The sequence below is a fragment of the Microtus ochrogaster genome, unplaced genomic scaffold, assembly GCF_000317375.1.
Source record: "Microtus ochrogaster isolate Prairie Vole_2 unplaced genomic scaffold, MicOch1.0 UNK1, whole genome shotgun sequence".
NCBI classification, from domain to species: domain Eukaryota; kingdom Metazoa; phylum Chordata; class Mammalia; order Rodentia; family Cricetidae; genus Microtus; species Microtus ochrogaster.
This window is the reverse complement of record NW_004949099.1, coordinates 32,766,420-32,785,897: the sequence shown is the minus strand read 5'-3', so window position 1 is coordinate 32,785,897 and position 19,478 is coordinate 32,766,420. Positions and strand designations below refer to the sequence as shown.

At 48.1% G+C, this 19,478-nt stretch overlaps 1 protein-coding gene across 7 annotated transcripts in view; it reads left to right on the top strand.

The window, feature by feature from the left end:
- Window positions 1–19,478, top strand: part of Cacna1c (calcium voltage-gated channel subunit alpha1 C) — a 562,276-nt gene that overhangs the window by 505,207 nt on the left and 37,591 nt on the right. For 2 of the 7 annotated variants that reach the window (XM_026788223.1, XM_026788221.1), the window contains 6 exons: window positions 648–731; window positions 1,295–1,378; window positions 8,460–8,492; window positions 11,258–11,386; window positions 13,463–13,528; window positions 14,575–14,666. In XM_026788223.1, coding sequence (XP_026644024.1) covers window positions 648–731; window positions 1,295–1,378; window positions 8,460–8,492; window positions 11,258–11,386; window positions 13,463–13,528; window positions 14,575–14,666 — 488 coding nt within the window. The remainder of the gene's footprint in view (window positions 1–647; window positions 732–1,294; window positions 1,379–8,459; window positions 8,493–11,257; window positions 11,387–13,462; window positions 13,529–14,574; window positions 14,667–19,478) is intronic. The other 5 variants (XM_013352952.2, XM_026788224.1, XM_026788222.1 and 2 more) reach the window with 4 other exon arrangements.

Below are 19,478 nucleotides of genomic sequence, written 5' to 3'. Positions count from 1 at the left end.
AAGGCAAACTTGCCCTGAGACAGGTGGGCGCGTCCAGCACAGGAAGGAGGCTAAGCCCCTTTCCATCTTCACAGAGTCCGACTTACCATGGACACTGTTGGAGTGATTTGGTCCTTTGGTTGTCTCCTAGCTTGCAGTCCAGCCCTGTCAACTCTAGGACATGAGCCACTGACTACCCTCCCTTCTTATAGGTCCTTCTAGGAGAGGGAACTAAGGGTATAGATCCTTTACTATATGCTATATGACATATACTATCTGCTAGTCACTATATACTAACTGTCTACTCTGTACTATAGGAGCTGACACATAAACAGTAGAATCCAGCCACACCCTGCACTGCTGTGCCTTACCTCCTTTGTCCCTCTACCCATGGCCACTTCCACCCTGAGGGAGTGGAAGGGTCTTCTGTGCAGGAGGCAGAGAAAATACAAACCATGTGACCCATGAAAGGCAGGACAGGAGGGCTGAACTGACCGCCTCTCTGCTGCTCCTATCCCAACCAGGCTCCTGGCCAGATGCTGATGTTCGGAACCCCTAACAGCAACACTCAGGTGCCTGGACAGTGATTCTGATGGTGATGTTACTCTGTTCTTGTCTGTCTAATATTCCTTTTTAATCCCCATCCTGCCTGCCCCTCCCTCATGTAGGGTTACTTTAGTGATCCCTGGAATGTTTTTGACTTCCTCATCGTGATTGGGAGCATAATTGATGTCATTCTCAGTGAGACTAATGTGAGTATCGCTCTGCCCTCCCCAGGGACCCAAGTCCTTCCACCTCTCCTACTTCCTCTCTCTCTCTTTGTTCACCTCTTTTTATGTTGTTGTTTTTTTTTTTAATTTCTGATTTTACCCACCTCCAGTCATGCTTTTTATTGAACCTGCCGTCGTCTTGTAGGGGAAAAAAAGCAGAAATCTCTTCTCCTTTTTTTCCCACTTGTCCTGGCTGCGCTGGGCCCAAGGGCGCAGATCTGAGCGGAGGGAACAGGCTGCACACTGGTTGGGCCAACACTGGCTGCCTTCCGGGTGGCTGTCGCCCACCCACCTCGGAACTAACCTAGCTTTTGTCAGGCCTCTCGATCCTGCGAAAACCAGGTTGCCCAGGTTTGAGCCGCCAGAACTATAGAGTGGTAAGAGTATTTAATATACCCACGTAACCTCTTTCTTTTCTCATTTTTTTCTCTTCTCTCCTTTCTTTCATGCCTCTTTTTTTTTTCATTTCCCTCCCTTTATTTTGTTTTCTCCTCTTTTGTTGGTTTGTCCCCTTCTTTCTTTCCTGGCTTTTCTGCCCCATGCAGCACTATTTCTGTGATGCATGGAATACATTTGATGCCTTGATTGTTGTGGGTAGCATTGTTGATATAGCAATCACCGAGGTACACGTAAGTACATGGTGTCTGTGACCCAGCTGACCCCGCCTGCTCTAACATCCATTTGTTTCTCCCTGCTTTATTTTTGTCTTTCATTTTTATTTTCTGTGCTGCCCCACCTCCTTATTTTTTTATTTCATGTTTTAATTGGTTTAAAACTTATTTTTTTTTTACCACATTGTTCGGAGATTTCTTTTTATTTTATTTTTTAACCTTTGGAACGCACTAAGACTTCCTTTTAAGTGTTGGTTGCTGCATCTTTTTCTCTCTCCCTTTATAATCAGCCTGGCATGACTCACACTGTATAGGAGGGTGCAGCTACGCAAATGACGGAGTGAGAAAATGAAGGGTTCTTTACGAGTTCTGGGCAACCACTGGAGCTGGAACCCAAACCTTTCCTAACCCAAAACTTCACCTCCAGATTCTGCCTCTCCTCCTGTTGGTTTTCCATCCCCATAATTTCCCAAAAGGTGTTCCCGCAAAACAGAACACCCGGAGTCGAAGCTAGGAATTTGCCTGCATTGTCAGCCATGGCCTACCCTCTCCCAAGAACTACTTGATTGTCTTCACGTTGAACAAACTCTTGTCTGCTTTGACTAAGCATCAGCATCCCATACCGGGCACTCTGAGGGAGAGAAGTATTGCTAGTTTTTAGGATTTACTTGTCCTCCCTTTTCTGGAAACAGCAAAGAGCCTGGTGGCTGGTGATTTACTGAAAGCCTTCCAGGTGGGTTTTGTCCTTCTGTTGCCATGGAAACAGGATCCATGTAAGAGCCTCATATCCATATGAACTCATCCTAGAGTTCATAGACTGTGCACCTGCCTGCTCTCCTTCCCCTTGCCCTTCATAACCTGCCCCTGGCCCGCGGGCCTCAGGCAGGCCCCACACCCCAGCCCTGCTGCCCTCTCCTCCCCAGAGCTGCCTCCTTCTATACAGTTCTCGCACATGTCTTCTTGTTACCTGGCATGTTTGGGTGTCCTCTTTATCTATAAGCAAGTCCTCTTGCTGTTAGTCCTTAACATGTATTGTTTAGTTTCTGTCATTAGTTTTCCGTAAGAAAGAGACTTGATAATGTGTGTCTATAACTTTGATGGTTAGAACCATTGAATAACAGCCCAGAGCACCTGATTCTGGGACTCGATCGTAGATGTTTGGAATTCTCTTGCTCTCCCCCACATGTTCCACTACCTCCATGTAGACTGGCCCATCCCCAAGACATGGCCCTGACATGTTCTTTCACTAGTGTGATTCTCCTCTATGGAGCCACCGTGCTTAGGAGGGAGGACTTTACATTCTCCATACATCCCTTCCTCTGTCCCCTGGCCTATGCCCTCGCCTATTCTGTAACTCCAGCATCAATTGCCCCTCTGTCTCTGAGAACTTGAGTTTGTCTTTGTCTCAGTGTGTGTGTGCACGTGCGCATGTGTGTGTGTGCACGTGTGCATGTGTGTGCACATGTGTGTGCGTGTCTGTGTGCGCGCATGAACGTGTGTGTGTGTGTGTGCACATATGCATGCATGTAAACCCTTAGGTTTGACTCCTTCAAGTAAAAACTCAGATAATTAAAAGCAAAATCAATCTTCCACAACTGCTGCTAACTTCCTTTCTGAGTAGACTCCCGGTATGCAGTCCGCCTGAACCCTAACTAATTTTCCTGTTGTTATTCAAGTCTCAGAACCTCAAGGCCAGACTCTTTGCTGATCACAGATGTCATGCACTGTGCCGCCTGAGGGTCCCGCGGAGAGAGCAGTAAAAAGAAAGACTGAGGCATGGGCTCTGCCATCTGTATGTAGGCAGTAGCGCAGGCTGGCAGAGAAATCAATGCAGAGATGTGCAGTAAGAAAACACAGGGAAGGACAGCCGGCTGCTTCCCATGGTGACAGAAAACCCATTGCAGCCCTGGGCGTCCCGCTGGGGTCCTTGGACTGCTAGCAAAAGCCATAGCTCTCATCCTGCCATAACATCGCTGTTTCTGTTCTTGATGAAAACAAAGACAACACAAATATGTAGTTCCCTATATAAAATATGTGTGTGGCTGTCTGCTCACATAGCAGCACCTATCCTAAAGCCCTGTGTCAACTATAAAGATCTGTGAAATAAAAGCTAAAGCATCCAAACAAATCACATCAAAACCCCTGCCTCTAACTAGACTGTCTCCTTGGTATGCCCATAACTTACAGCCCGCACACACCAGGAGTGCCCCCTTTTCTAGCTGCTGTTAATGAGACTCATGGAAGTGACCAGCAGGTATAGCCATCAGAGAAAGTGCAGGCCATCAACAGCCACAGGACCAGAGCCTTGGCAAGCCTGTGGCCACACTTGTTACCAAAGAACCCTGCACCCAAACAGCAACCAGTAGGATAGCTGCATGATAACACCCTGCTCACCTGCCTCTGCCATTAGGTGACGAGCACCCTGCTCACCTGCCTCTGCCACTAGGTGACGAGCACCCTGCTCACCTGCCTCTGCCGCTAGGTGACGAGCACCCTGCTCACCTGCCTCTGCCACTAGGTGACAGAGACCAGTTGCAGAGTCAGGATTTTCTTATGACCTTGGGGGAAAACTCAGGAAATCCTGCATCGCTAACACCTGCGCCAGGCCTTCCCATATTTCTCTAGACACAACCCGTTATCGCAAGCAAAGATTCCCACGCACCTGTTCTATCCAGAAGCTATCCATGATGGCCTTTCACCTGAAGCCCATCACGTCAGGCTCCTTTGGGACATGGCTAGCTGTTGTCCTCTCACAGAATCTCTCATTCACCCTAATGTCCTTATGAGTGTTTTGCATATTTAAATCCATCTTCCCCGGGTGAGTGTCCTTCCCTCTCAGGAAATGTACTTTTCATTAGTTCCAGGGATCAGCACCCACTCAACTCTGTATGCTCATAGTCTGTTTCTATGGGTAGGCACTTCTTCAGTCACCCAGGATACACCTGAGTCAAAAAAGGCTCTACTTGCATGGTTTGCTTCCTACCGAGAAAGCAGTCAAGGGCAAGAAGGTTCAAAGAGGGCAGGTCAGAGGCACCTGGCATGAATAGGTGGGCACCTTTGTGTTCAGAGCCATTTTGTATTGATAGTCCTTTTTATTCTCAGTTTTGAGCTCTGAAGATTCAGAAGGGCATCCTCCTGACCACGGCAGGATGTTTCCAAGCTCTGCTCCTAGCCCCCACTATGTCTCTGACCCAGGCCTCCACCTAAATCTCCCCTGTTCTGCCTTTATAACCCCTGTAGGGTCAAAGCGTGGTGTGACTCCACTCACTCTGGTGAAGCCTTGAGCTTCTCCAGTCCGGGGATATGAAATCACACCTTCTAGAAGTGTTCCATGGTCGTCCATGGAAGTTCTGATAGCATCCTCCTCAGAGTGCTCCCTGATATCCCAGATGAGAATCAGTTTGGGGATGTGACCAACAGCCTTTCTGAGCACTGTTTTTGTGCTGCCTCCGAAAGGACTTTGAACAACAGAAAGTGCTAGAAGACCTCATTTCTTACATTATGGATGTGGAAAACCATTTTCAAATTATCTATTAAGAAGCCATGATTATATTTCTAGCCTAGGCTCCAGGAACCAGGTACCTCAGAGCAATCAGTCCAGGTCCCTGGGCCTCCATTTATTTGAATGTGGTAGGAGTTGGATTGAGAGGCCTGAGAGTCTCCTGTAGCTCTTGGCCTCTGTGATTCCAGTATGGTGAGGTAAGCGTTCCTTGTTGCTTTCCTGGGCTCCCAGGCTCTCAAAGTACTCAGCTCTGTCTGGACTCCAGTGTGGCTCATGTGGGACTAAACAGAGGCAGGGACAAGAGTGAGCCCTCCAGGGAGAGCTGCAGGCACTCAGAAGAGGTCCTGGGGAAAGAACATCAACCCTTGGGGGATTCTAGGCAAGTTAAGGGGAAGAAATATGGAAGGGTGACTAGATGCAGTGTGCTGGACGAGAGAAATGACCAGAGCAGGAAAATAAATTAAGGATTAAGGTCATTTTCTGTGAGCTTGGCTGATGAGGAGGAAAAGGGAAAAGGGGCAACATGAGATCTTGTCCTTGACAATGTCGGTCATCAGGACAACTGTGTGACGCATGATTGAATCGAGACCGCAGGACCCCCTGCACATGTGAAATCTAGGCATACGCAAGGCAAGCAATTGGTCCAAAGTCTTCCAGCTAAATGGTGACAAGTCTACGATTCAAGCCATCCCTGTCAATCAGCTCTTACACTCCCACAGAGCTATGGCCGTGTATTGAGATGGCATCAGCATAGCAACACTAAATGTAGGCATTGGTGGCTTCTGCCACTCATGGGCCCTCTTCTGGTACTTTCTGCAACTGACCTTTATGGACCTGCTAAACAGCTTCCCTGTGCTGATGCTCAGCCAAAGGATGTTGGATACTCCTGGAATGCTCAGACAAAGCACTGTGTGGGGACCTCACAGGGGCAGAAGCAGGAGAGAGACTCTAGGGAGAGCAGGCATGGAGATGGAATGCCCATCACATGCATTGGCCAAATCAACAGGGACAAGAGACAAGGAGACAGAACAGGCAGAGGACACAGGAGTTGGGGTCAGTTTCAGGGAAGGATGGGTTATGGTGCTAGCTCCAGGTCTCCCTCACTGCCATCCTCGGTGCTGCCTTTCCCCCACAGCATCTTTCCACCATAGACCCCAAGGCACAACTTCCGGTTATCAATGGTTCCTTCCTGGCTCCCTGATAATGGAGCCTGTCAGCTCCTTCCCTGCCTCCAGTTCCTTGCTACAATGGAGAAAAGCCTGTGCATGGAGACCACTGCCTACTATGTGTCCACCCCTACAAATATGAGGAACTCACACAGTAGCAAACAAAACAGATGTGACCGTAGGCTTAAACTGCTTTGCATGGGCATCCTGTGGCAGTGGTTCCACGCCCCCTGTGTAGCACAACAGAGGGTTTTCACTTACAGCTCCGAGGGTCCTGAAGACCCGGGTGATGGCATGAGGTGGTTTAGGGATCACCATCTGGCCTGCCTAGGCTTCTTCCCATGCAGAGCTCACTCCGTGATTGCGTCCTGCCTGTTTTCTGAGACCATGTAAGCACAGTGTGTGGGCAATGCGAAGGAGACATTACTCCAGGCAAACAAAAGCCTTCTGAGTAGTGTGGCTTTAAGGCTCAAGAAAAGTTATCCCATAGTTTCTCACCCTGTTTTACAAAGTTGTCATTACCTGGGCTGGGAAGCATAAGACCCAGATCTTAACCCTCATCCCCAAGCTGCTCCGCAATCTTGTCTTCTGCTATAAGACATGACCTGAGGACTATCAAGCTAAGGCCTGATACTAAAACAATAAAATACCAGAGAAGTAATCAGATCTAAGCCTAAATTTTGATGTAAAATATAAATTAAGTAAATGACCTCTTTTTCTCTTTTTTTATTTAAATTTTTTTCATTTTGCATACCAACCCCAGTTCCCCCTCCCTCCCCTTAGTAGATGATATTTTAATCAACAAAAGGCCAAGGAAAAGCATCAGGAGGGAAGGTGGCCATGGCAAATGAATCTTTAAAGTCCTCCAATGAGGGATCCCCAGTGTTCAAGTGGTAAAATAAACCAGTTATTTCTTTGCAATGGCTTGAGGCTGCTTTAGTAGGGCCAGCTGAGCTGGCAAATTTTCTAAATTGCCTCCATTTTGTTCTTATGTAGGTTGAGATTGGTCTAGAAGTCCTTTAAAGGCTGACCCAAGGTCCTTGAAAGTGACAGGTAGCTGTGATGACATTAGGGTGTCCCTCGGAGCGAAGCAGTATCCCAGAGTGTCTACAGAGCACATCACCTCCATATGGCTCTCCCTTTCCACTGCCAAATTGCCAGACACAGAACTCTATCTAGTAATCCATGGGCAAAAGCACTGGACCAACCTGCCAGGGCAGGGGAGGGCAAAAAGATGCACTAAGAGACATAGGGTTGGCCATCATGGCAGCTGCCTCATGCTGGTGGAAGAGAGGCTTGGGTGCATGGACAAGGAATGGCCTGTCTGTGTGAGTGTGTATGTCTGTCCATCTGTTTCTGTGTCTCCTACCAACCCAGTAGCCAAATCCTACTGATCCATCCCCTCTAGACATGTAGACTGGCCAGGCAGCTGGCAATCCTCGCAGACAAAGAACATGTTCTGTAAATGACTAGAGAAGGCCCTTCCACCCCACCCTACACCACCCCAACTCACTCTACCCTCCTTCCAAACCATCAAAACCAACTCTATGGGAAAATTTTTTTTAATTAATTGGTAAGAACTATGTTACCAAGAAGTTATTTTCATACTTCAAGAAGGTATCTGATTATGAACAGTTCTTTCCTTCAAACATCCTATTACGTCTTTCCTTGTTTGTGCACCTTGAAAACAAACATGGGCAACATCTGAAAGTAGATAATGAAGGCCTAGGCTCCAAGCCCCAGTGGCTGAGATCAGCCAGGTATGACTGTTGTATGCTAGAGCCCAGTGTGGGGGTAGCTCCCTGTGAAAATTACTAGGGAAACTGGGAGAGGAGGGACCTTAGGTGCTCCCTGTGAGCGCCTGCCCCCCCCAAACAAATTCAGCAATCTAACCCTGGAAAACAACAACTTGGGGCACTATTGGTGACATCCTAAATTGTGTACCGGGCCTTCGGGATTAAAAAGAAGTTCAACCTACTCCCATGTCAATGGCCAAGGGCCCCACATTGCTAATCTGAACTGAGCTCTAAGCAAGCTCGTGTCCAGCCTGAGTCGAATTCACTTTAAACAGACTACCTGAAAACAAAATAAATAAACAAACAAACAAACTTGATCTCCACCCACAAATCTGGGAGACCTCCCCTCCTCCTCTGTACTGGGAGCTGAGTTAGTTCCCTCATAGCCACAGGTGGTGACTGAATAGGACAGGAGGCTCTTGTGGGTCCTTGTTGACCACATGGCCTAGTGACACACAGCCCATATTCTCACTGGTGTCCCTCACCCTGCCAGGCCCATGCTTGTGTATTTCTTTCACTTGTTTCCTTATGCCCTCTCCTACCACTGTGTTGTTCCTCTGTTAGCCAAGACCTAGAATACCAGGCTCTTCGTTGGAGACTCATTACAGCTTATCTCTGTCTGCCTTTCTTTAAAGCCAGCTGAACATACTCAATGCTCTCCCTCTATGGTAAGAACAACCCCTCCAGACCACACTCCCAGCTTCTGTGCCCCCCCCTCTAGCCACCACTTCTTATCCACCCCAACTTCCAGAGCCCTGGGAGCCCAGCCCAGCTCCCATTGCATGTGGCCACCATGTCCATTGTGTGCCTTACCTGCCTGTGCTCACGCGAGCTGTGCGAGGGTGTGTGTACAGTGGTGTTCCTCTACTTCCCCAAGCTTCCTTTGGGTGGTGAGTCACCGTGATCCACTGGGAGAGAACTGGACCCTTGCTATTTCCTGTTAAACATCCCAAGGACTCTGTGTTTCATCTCACATGGGAATTTGTGATGGATGCTTCTGAGAACTGTGATGAGGGTTCCGGGGAGAAGACAAAAGCAGGGTGAGGTCTAGCTAGAGGGAAAGGCAGTTCTAACCAGCGCTGGAACCACCAGCCTCTCCTGGGCTTTGTGTGGAAGGCTGTGTGAGAGGCACAAGCTGGGATTTGCCGTGGCACAGGGTTGGCCCAGCAGTCTCTCTACTGTAACCCTAAGCTTTAGTCTTGTATTTTTCCAAGTCCCTCAGGTCCATTCCATTTGTGCTAGAACCACTTTTCTGTAGGAGAAGTAACATTTCTTTTGTCTGAGTGATATGACCTTGAAGCTCCTTGAAATGGCTTCCCCTAAGAGCTCCGTCACACCTTTCAAGCCAGGCTAATCATTCTCCAAACCCGTGAGAGATACATGGGGAGTGTTGTGGCGATCCCCATGGCAGCCCACACTGGCCAAAAGGCTACCTAGGAAATTCTCGTTTTGTTTTTTAACTCATCAGACCCAGTTGTCCCAGCGACACCAGCTTTAAAATGGTTGACACCCACAACTGAAGTCCCTTAAGTTGGTTCTGTTCTGCTGTGTTTTGTTTTGTTGTGGGTGTTTTTTTCCCCCTTTCTTGAACATGGTAGAACTGACAGGTGGCAAAAAGCTCTGAGCTCCTGGTAGGATTCTCTAAGGAGCAAACCTCCTTCTGAGGACAGAAAACAGAACGTAGAGGAGGCAAACAGATGCAGAGGGAGAGGGAGCCAAAGACTTCTGGGTAGGACCAGCAGCCCACATCGCAGGCCTTAGGAGTTCCCTGTACCTGTGAGTCTGTGCATTGCCTGGCGGGCTAGCATCTTAATAGCAATTGGGGTACCTCCAATTTTAAGATATAAGAAATGTTTTGGTTCTTGTCCTGTCTGGAGGGTCTATAAACCAGAACCCTCTGCCTTGCTTTCTTCAGAGCCCTTCTAGTATGGAGGGTAGGGCTGATCTAGAAAATCTACCCCACATTGCTGCCTCCCTTGGTGGGTGGTCATTGACATGAAGGTTGAATATCTCATCGCTCCAGCCTGTTGCATATTCCTGGCATATCCCTAAAGTCCATTACATGCACCCCTCCCGACAGACCTGAGATAAACTGTCTTGAACTCAGAGATGGTCCAGAAGGCCATAGAGGAAGAACTAAATGGTTTGTAGACCCCTAGGGCTTTAGCGCTAAAGAATGGTCCAGGGTACATATAGGTGTGGTGCTGTCAGCGAGGGACTGAGCTAGAAACACTGTCAAGTACAGCAAGTTAAAGGGCTGAGACAGGAGAACAAGCAACGTAAGACCCCTCCTTCAAGGGGGACCTGGGATGGGAGCCATAACAGGAAATTCTAGGGTCCTTTCTCTCCGGGTGCTGCTGCCAGCAGGGCTGGGTAGGCTGCACTAGCTTTGGGAAAGGCAGAAGGGCTCCCAGGAGCTCTTGGAGCTTTGGAGCACAGCCAGTCACATAAGCAGGAGGGCCAAGGGCATAATCAGTTCTTGTTCTCAGGTATGGGGGCAAAACACCAGAGGCCTGGCTAGGCATGTGTCCACACCTTCAAGCTCCTCCAGGCTAAGAAGGCAGTCGTAAACCTGTAGCCATAGATTCCCAGCAGCTCAGAAATTCTGTGCCCACCTCAGCTGCCCCTAACCTCAATGCTGCCTCTGTCTCTTTCTCTCTGTCTAAGACCATGCAACAGGTACACTGGGTGGCACCCCACAGTGGCCATGTACCAGGCTCAGCCTTTTCGGGGACTTGGTGCACAGGATGCCTCTCCTGCCTTGTCCTCCTGGCATCGCCAGTCCTTCCAGACTGGACCTCTAGGGAAGGTCACAGCCACTGAGGCCATATGTCAAGGACCATGAAAAGGGCAGCAACTCCAGAGGCACGGGACTGTGATCCCCCCATTATAACACAGCAACCCACTACCACCATTCCGCAGCAGGCTTTTAGGGCAGGACCACGGGAAGTAGAAAGTGGTGACCGGGAGAAGAGAGATCTGAGCATGCCTTGGATGCTCAGAGGCAATTTCAGGCAGCTGGGAGAGACGCCATCACCATCCAGCCTCCTCCCGATAGAGCAGCGGTCCAGTCCTACACGGCAAAATCCCAATTGACAAACTAGGAGCCGCTGGGCTGCTTTCTCCCTTCACGGGAGGGCAGGAGCCTCTAGGGCAGTGGCTCTGGGCCCAGATGCCACGGCTTGTAATAGTTAAAGAACTAGGAATTATGGGAAAGAGGAGGATAGGAAAACAAGGCCATGAGCCCAGGCTGTCTTAGCAGACACCTTGGGATAGGCTGCCGACCTGGAAAGGAACCTAAGGGTAGAGTCTAGTGCAGCTGACCCCACCCTGGCCTGCCTCCTCTCAACCAATGGCTGTTTCTCAGAGGATCCCTTCCTGCCCCGCCTTCTTGCTGTGTTAACTGCACCCCCCTATTGCCAACGGGTTCTAGAGCGCAGAGGAGAATTCCCGCATCTCCATCACCTTCTTCCGCCTCTTCCGGGTCATGCGCCTGGTGAAGCTGCTGAGCCGAGGGGAAGGCATCCGGACCCTGCTGTGGACATTCATCAAATCCTTCCAGGTAGCCATGCCCCTCCTCCTCCACTACTCCCAGGAAGGGGAGTGACCTAGTGCTCCCCTGTTACTTTCCCTAGGGCTCCCCACAAAGGGCAGACCAGGAAAGAAACAGCATGTGGGGCCCAGGGTTGGCTGGTGCCGGTTCTCACACTGGTCTAAGTGACCCAGTGAGTGTGACATGGCAATGTGATAGCACCTGGCTTTCCTCGTTCTGAAGGGAGAGAGGATGCAGGTAGACCTGTGATTCCAAATTCCAGGACTCAACACATTCCAAAGAATTTATTAGAAAAAAACGCAGAATTTACTAGAAAAAAAAGTGCAGTCCTGTAAGTGCAAAGTTCATGAGAAGCACAGCCCTTAGGGCACTTGGACCCCTGGGAAAGATCTGTAGGAATTCCTAGCTGTGCTTCCCAGACACCACACAAAAGCCAGCTTCTCTTCCCATGCAGCCACTCTTAGACTTCCCTAGACCCTGCATCTAGGCCGTGTCTCCTGCCCTTGACAGCGCAAGTCCAAATTGGGCATGGAGTCTGTCTCCATCCAGATGTGCTCAGAGTTGCGACTGTACCCAGGGGACAGTTGTCTTGGGGTGGTGACTTGCCTGCCCTGTTTGGAGTCCCCTTTCAAACTCGCAACTCTGCGGACAGTGCCACCCAAAGCTCTCTGAGGGATGACCTCAAGTCTAGCCCAGCTGCACACAGACCCAGAGTTCTTCCAGCCATGCCCCACCCCACTGGCTTCTCGACCCCTAATGAGAAACTGGTGCTCCTCACCCCCACCCCAAGAGCCTTCTCAGGTCAAGGTGAAGGGGGAGGGGGATTCTAAGGATTTGAATCCTTGGCCCTAATGGGATAAGATGCAAGGGTTATCTTGCCTTGGCCCCTGAGACACCCCAACATTTCCTTGTAATGAGAAGTAGCTGGGGTGACCTTGAAGAAAGGGACTTGATCAGTGAGCAAGAGAGCCCACCACACGTGAAAAAAATCGTGTGATCTCTTGGTGCCATCTAGTGGTGCATGGGCAACATCGTTCCTAAGCCGGAAAGCCAGGTTTCCGTGATCCCTCAAAAGGCATTGAGACCCATGGTGCCTCCTCCCAAGTGGCCATGGCTCTGTTTAGGGGAGAGACTGAATGAATAAATGTGTGAACCCGATTGTGTATGCACTATTGTGTCATGCATTGCACAAGCCTTACACCCTTCAAATGTCACACCCCTGCCAGGTAGAAGGGTTGTGCATTCTTCCTCATTCAGATCAGGAAACAGGTCCAGAGAACTTAAATATTGTGTTAAGCTGTAGAGCTGGGAAGAGAGGGGAGCATTTTACATTTCTCCTTATTAACTGTTTTCTTGGCAATGGTGCTGACTGCTCATTTCTATGAAAGTAACTGGATCAAGACGGGGTATAAGCTGCCTCCTTCCTGCTTTTTCCTGGTGACTACAGTGGTCTTTGGGGGTAATTTCTATCACCCCTTCCTTCTTTGTGCAAATACATAACTGTAATCTGAGGAGGAGTGTTCATTGATTGTTCTCAGAAAACAATATGGCACTACCTCCATTATTCTGAAGTGTGCTTTTAAAACCAAACTGTGGGCTGGGACCAGGGCTCAGTAGTAGAGGCCCTCAGCTCCATTCCCAACAGATAGAGGAATACATAGGTGTGTGTGTGGGTGTGTGTGTGTGTGTGTGTGTGTGTGTGTGTGTGTGTGAGAGAGAGAGAGGGGGGGGGGGGGGGGGGGGGGGAGGGAGGGAGGGAGGGAGGGAGAGGGAGAATAGATGATTATTGATAGATATATTAATAGGTAGATAGTGATTATTGATAGATACATTGATTGATTGATAAATAGAGACAGATTATTGATAGATATATAAATAGATGATATAGATAGACAGACAGATGGACAGACAGACTGCTGATATGGCAAGCCAGAGCCCACCTCTCAGGTTCTCTCCCTGGTACTCAGTTTTCTCTAAGCTAAACAGCAGCTGATTGCTGTGGAACTGGGAATGCAATGCTTTCTGGGAAAAGATCCTGCTGGCCTGAACCCCTGGGTCTCATGGTCGCTGTGTGCTTCCTTCTAGGCCCTGCCCTATGTGGCCCTTCTGATCGTGATGCTGTTCTTTATCTATGCAGTGATTGGGATGCAGGTATGAGAAACTCCGCCTCCTTGGTCTCTTCCCAGCCCCCAGCATGGTAGCTCCTTCCCAATTCCTTCTTCTCTTCTGACTTTTGTCCCTGCCTGTCACTCAACCTCCAAAGAGCGAAACTTCCCCCAATACAATTATGTGCTGTAGGCCATGGGCAAGAAACAGCACAGCGGTCCCTCCTTCTTACAGTACTAGCTTGGGTTCTGCAGTGGGGAGACACTCATAAATTAAGCAGTGGGCCTCAAGAGAGAATAGCCTCCCACCAGAGACAGCAGAAAGTGGGGGTGTCCCACCAGCATCCTCTGCTTTGTTCACGCTGGATGTGCCCGATTTGGAGTGAGAAAAGAAGAAAAAGCACTGCCCTCCAAACATGCAGCCCTCTTCAGAAGCCTCCTTCCCAGGGGCCTGCTGTACTTGCTCTGTTCCCTCACCCAGAGTCCCCCACCCCTTCAAGGCTCCAACTGAGTCTTTCTGTAAGGCAGTGCCTCCCCAGCCAAGCATGTATGCTAGCCAGGATATTCACTTAGCAGCTCCCTGCACAAAATCCCTGAAAGTTCCTGAGAGGAAAAGTCTTCTGCACTTTAAAGGGAAAAAAAAAAGGATGTACTGACAGCAGATACAGGGAGAGAGTACTGGTGGCTTCTCAGAGAAGCATGGCCTCAGAGGGCCAGGAAGAACACAAGCAGACCTCTGGCATTAGGAATGAACGAAGCTTGTCCAAGCCCATTCCATAACTGCGCAGAATCCAAGAATCAGCTGTGTATTTGGGTATCTGGAGTAGTGAAGGCAAGAAGGCAGTGAGCCCTGGTTCCTACCCTGAGCACCCTGGTCTCAGCATACATTTACTGCCTCCAGCTTCCCCTGGGTGGGAGACCTTTTCCTGAGGGTACAATTCTTCCTAAAGCTGTCAGTGCTGGAGCTGACTCCAGGGCTCAGGGGACCGCAGGTGTCTGCTGCTTGGCCCGGTAGGCCCAGAGAGGCTGTTAGATGGTGGCTGGAGATGAGCGCACTGTCCTTCTCTGGTCCCTGAGTGCCTCTTTCTTCAGGTGTTTGGAAAGATCGCCCTGAATGACACCACAGAGATCAATCGGAACAACAACTTCCAGACGTTTCCCCAGGCTGTGCTCCTGCTCTTCAGGTGGGTCTCTGATGACGTAGGGCACACATGCACACTTCCAGGACGGTAGTCCATCCCCGGGAGAGCCTCAGGAAAAGAATGGCCTCTCCTCCCCTCACACTGTCATTTACACCAATTTTCTATGTGTAGCCACAGGGCACCACACACATTTTCTGGGAGTCCCCTACCCCAGCCATTAGGGGGTCGGAGTAAAACACCAGAAGCATGGTGGCTCATCATCTGGACTAGGGCACAGGCAAGCCGCAACACACTGACCTTGATTAATATATCTCCTTTCTCTGACAATACATTCACCAAAGCATCCTTTAGACACCGTACTTCCTGCAAACCTGCCACCCCAGGTATGGCCGAGAAGGTAGTTTCCTTATGCTGCCCAGAATTCATCTCTTATACCACCATCTTCTTGTTCTCCTGGCTCGCCATGGTCCCCTTATCTGCTTCCATCTTCACACTTTCCTGTTTTGCATGACGTCACACACTGAGACTCTGTCTAGTCCCAGACTGGAAGATGAGACGATTTCTCTTGTCTCTGAGGCAAATGCTTTTCCAGAGCACATGGGGGAAGAGGGTTGTCAGCTGGCATTGCCTCCCTCCAACATCTATGGAACCTGATCCCACACCCAAGTTTATTACTGCTCAAAATGCACTTCTCAAAACCATGGGTCTCCTTCCTATCCGCCTGATGTCACTGCCTCCCACCTCACATGCCGTCAGAACAAAGCTGCTTGTTATACGTCTGCTGTTTCACAATGGCAAGCTTATGCCACACTCAGATGCAGGAAATGGTCACAGACCTCAGGCTGGCCACTGACCTCTCCCTCTTTTCTAAAGTTCTTAACGGCAGAAAATGCCTTTTCGAAGAATAAACCCATAACACTGCTGAAGATGGAAAAGGGAAAATGAGAGAAGCTGCAGGTGAACTGGGAGTATTGAGGAACTTCTAAGTGGAAGAAAGCAGATAGGGTTCAGTTCACCAAAGAATGAGACGAGAAGAGCAGGTTTCCAGACAGTTTGAGACCAGGGAGGGGGTGAGAGCAGCCTGGAGCTTCTCCAACCTGAGAGTCAACGGATACAAGGACTGGAGAGATCTGGGCCACTGCTTGAACTGACCCCTCTGGGGCTTGCATTCTGGGGAAGCTCTTCTGTGTTCCTAAGGTGTGACAGCGTCACCCCAGGGCTTGGCAATCTGAAAGATCCAGCAGGGTGCTTTATCTCACTCAGGGAACCTGCCCACAGAGAGAAGCTATCCCCCAGGCCCCTCAGAGTGCCTTGCCTTTGGTCCCCAGAGAACTCACATAAGGACTTTATCCAGAGAGCTGGGGTCACAGTCACAAAGAGCAACTGACAGTAATCCCAAAATATTTGAGAAAGCCAACATCAGGAAAGAGAGGTGTCTGTGTCGTGATCAAGTCACAAATAAATGAGCACACAGAGAGGAGGGAGGAGGGACCAGATCCTAAAGATTTTAAATTAAATGCAGTTCCCATTGTTAAGGTGACTAAAGACGGACCCTTCTGTTAAATTAGAAGAAACAGCAACAGCAGCCATTACTAAACAGAGCAAAGAAGGAAGAGAAAATACAGAGGTTAAATATTTTTCCTTTCTAAAATATTTCTAAATAGATGAGACATGTAGCAGAAAGGATACATCTAAACACGTATTGATGAGCTTAAATATCTACTAAGGTTCCTTTACTACATAGCCAAAGCACAAAGGAAAATAAGGTACGAAATAAAGAGTAAGACAAAGAGATGAGAGGTAGAAATAGAAGCTCCAGACAAGAGCAAAAGAGTCAAAGAGAGTGATCAAATGAAATTTCCAAAGGAAGCAAGTCTTCAGTTTGAAAGGGTTTACCAAGGGCAGACTGGGTTGACAGGGCTGGTGGCTCATGTCTGTATACTCAGAACTCAGAAGGCTGGAGCAGGGGCACCGTGAGTTCAAAGCCAGTGTGGGTTACATGGCAATGCCCTCTCTCTGTCTTATCTCCAAATCCTTAACCGATCGTTTATACTGACTTCTTAGGATGCCAATTAAAAAAAAAAATCTTAAAGATTCCCAACCTATAAAAATATTGCAGAAAGGGAAATCCTCCCAAGCTGGCTTGTTTGTTTGTTTGTTTGTTTAGGCTAGCTGTACAAAGATACTACAAGAAAAGGAAACTAGAGACCAGTGACTTCAGCGTTCCTGATGCCTCGACCCTTTGGTTCAATCCCTCATGTTGTGGTGACCCCCCAATCATAAAATTAAATTGTAAAACTGTAATTTTGCTAGTGTTATGAATTGTAATGTAAATATTTGTGTTTTCTGATGGTCTTAAAACCCCCAAGGGGTTGTGGCTTACAGGTTGAGAATCACTGCCATAGACCGATATCCTTAGTTAACAAAAATACAAAAGAATCCTCAACAGAATCCTAGCAGACTGAATTGAACAATACAATAAAAGCATCAGTCATTGTGTACAGGTGGAATTTAAACCTGGAGTGTAATTGGGTCCTCCACATGCAAATCAAGAAGTGTGATACAACACATTAACAAAATGAACAAAAACCTTGTGGCCATCTCAGTAGATGAGACTTTCTGTGTCTGGGAGGAAAGGGCTGGTAAACATATGTGTTAAATATGGAAAGTTAGCAGCTAGATACACGGACACTGAAAGTGCATCTCAAAGCAAGGGGAGGGGAGCAGATGCGTAGCTCACTGGTGCGGTGCTTACCTGACAAACCCAAGCCCTGGGTTGGATTCCCAGCACTGCCTGAAAGCAAACCACTAGGTCGAAACACTGGACAAGGGAAACGTCAATGGTTTAGCAGAAGGAAGGGCAAAAGTGGTTTTGAATAAAGAAAAAATTAGGTGAATAAAATAAAAGGGAAGAAGAATGACAATACAAGGATATTAAAAATTAAGCTTGTTAAAATTTTACATTAAAAACCAAGCATTAGAACCAGCAAAATGGCTGAGTGGATAAAGGTGCTTGCTGGCAAGACTGACAACCTCAGCTCAGTCCCCCAGGACCCACACGGAAGAAGGGAAAACGGACTCCTCCAAGCTCTTCTTTGACCACACATGTGCTACAGCACACACATACCCCAAAAAATAATTTTTAAATTCTTTTTTTAAAAAAGTCAGGCATGATGCACACATATATAGAAATTTCATGGTGAAACCTATTCATTTGTACAATTAATATGATCGAACAATCACAGTTTTCAAAGATTGATACTCTACTGCGGGTGCTAGTGTGCCTGAGTCCTAGGACCCCCCAAGAAGACCACCACGGAGCCACTCTTCCGAATGCAAAAGCAGGGTTGTTTTTTTTTTTTTATTAAGTACGGGCTAGCACAGGTCCTCTGCCTCACAGTCTGACACAGCAGAAGGAGGGAGAAGGATCCCGTCCACTACTATACGGGGTTTATAAAGATAAAAGCCACAAAGCAGTCACAAGATTACAGTCTCAAAATACGAAATTCCTTATCCTGTATCACAATTGGCTAAAGGTGAGGTAAGCTCAGCTGTTAGTTCCTGATAGGCTATTAGTATCTAAGGGGGATAGCAACAGCCCTCCTGGTTATGTCCTCCAGACATCTGCTGACCCTTTACTAACATAGGGTCTGCCTGGAGAGTTATCTACCAATAAGGGAAGTTAGGTAGTCAGCATCTTGTCAGAAGTTTTCTGTAGCTTGGGTTTTCCCAATAGCTAATACTTCCCCTAAAAGGGGGCTAGCGATCCCCGACTTTTCTCCAGGGTGGGGGTGAAGTTCAAGTTCCCACAAAGTCCCAGCATAAAAATGGAATCTTTTCCAGCCTCACACTAGCCAGACATGGTGGCACATACCTTTTAGTTCCAACACTCAGGAGGCAGAGGCAGGCAGATTACTGTGAGTTTGAGGCCTGCCTGGTCTACAAAGCAAGTTCCAGGACAAGCAAGGCTGTTACACAGAGAAACCCTATAAGAAAGAATTCTAACTCTAGAACATGTGTGATAGACAGTAAAACGAAATGACCCAAAGAGGACTAAGAGGTGGGAAATGGGGAGCACCAGCAATGCAGTCGCAGCATCAGTAGAAGTGAAATTCCAGGAAAGAAGCATTAAACAAAACGAGAAGGATTCAATGCTGATAAAAGGTTTAGTCAACCAATGATATATAATAATTACAAACAATGTAAGCTTAACAATATTCTTTGGAAATACATATAGTAATGGGACACAAGGAGGAAGCAATTACATAATGGTGAGTGGCTGAATATACTATTTATAAAAAATAATAGCTTGGCATAGGCAAAAGACCATCTAAATGACACAATTAAGAGGTGTTATTTATAGACTTTTCGATAAACGGCAAAAGACACATTCTCTTTGAACACTCAGAAACATCTATAAAAGTAGCCACACTTAAGTCATAGTTTAACAAGTTCTAAAGCTTCTCCAGCATTCATACAGCAAGCTAGAAATTATGCACAGAATCAGCCCCTGTAAAATCTACCCACGTAAAATGTTAAGACCCTCCCCTAATCAGCTTGAGTTGACAGTACAGCTTCTCAACCATGAAAGCAGGAGGCAGGGCGAGATGACTGGCCAGTGCCAACAAAAATAAGAGCCCAAGTGTCCTTACTTGGGAGATTATACGAGATAAACAGATGGGCAAATGAACATCAAAAATACTCCCAAATCATGAACAAGTTCACTTATGAAAATAAAAGTGTAACGCCGGCGGTGGTGGCGCACGCCTTTAATTCCAGCACTTGGGAGGCAGAGGCAGGCAGATCTCTGTGAGTTCGAGACCAGCCTGGTCTACAAGAGCTAGTTCCAGGACA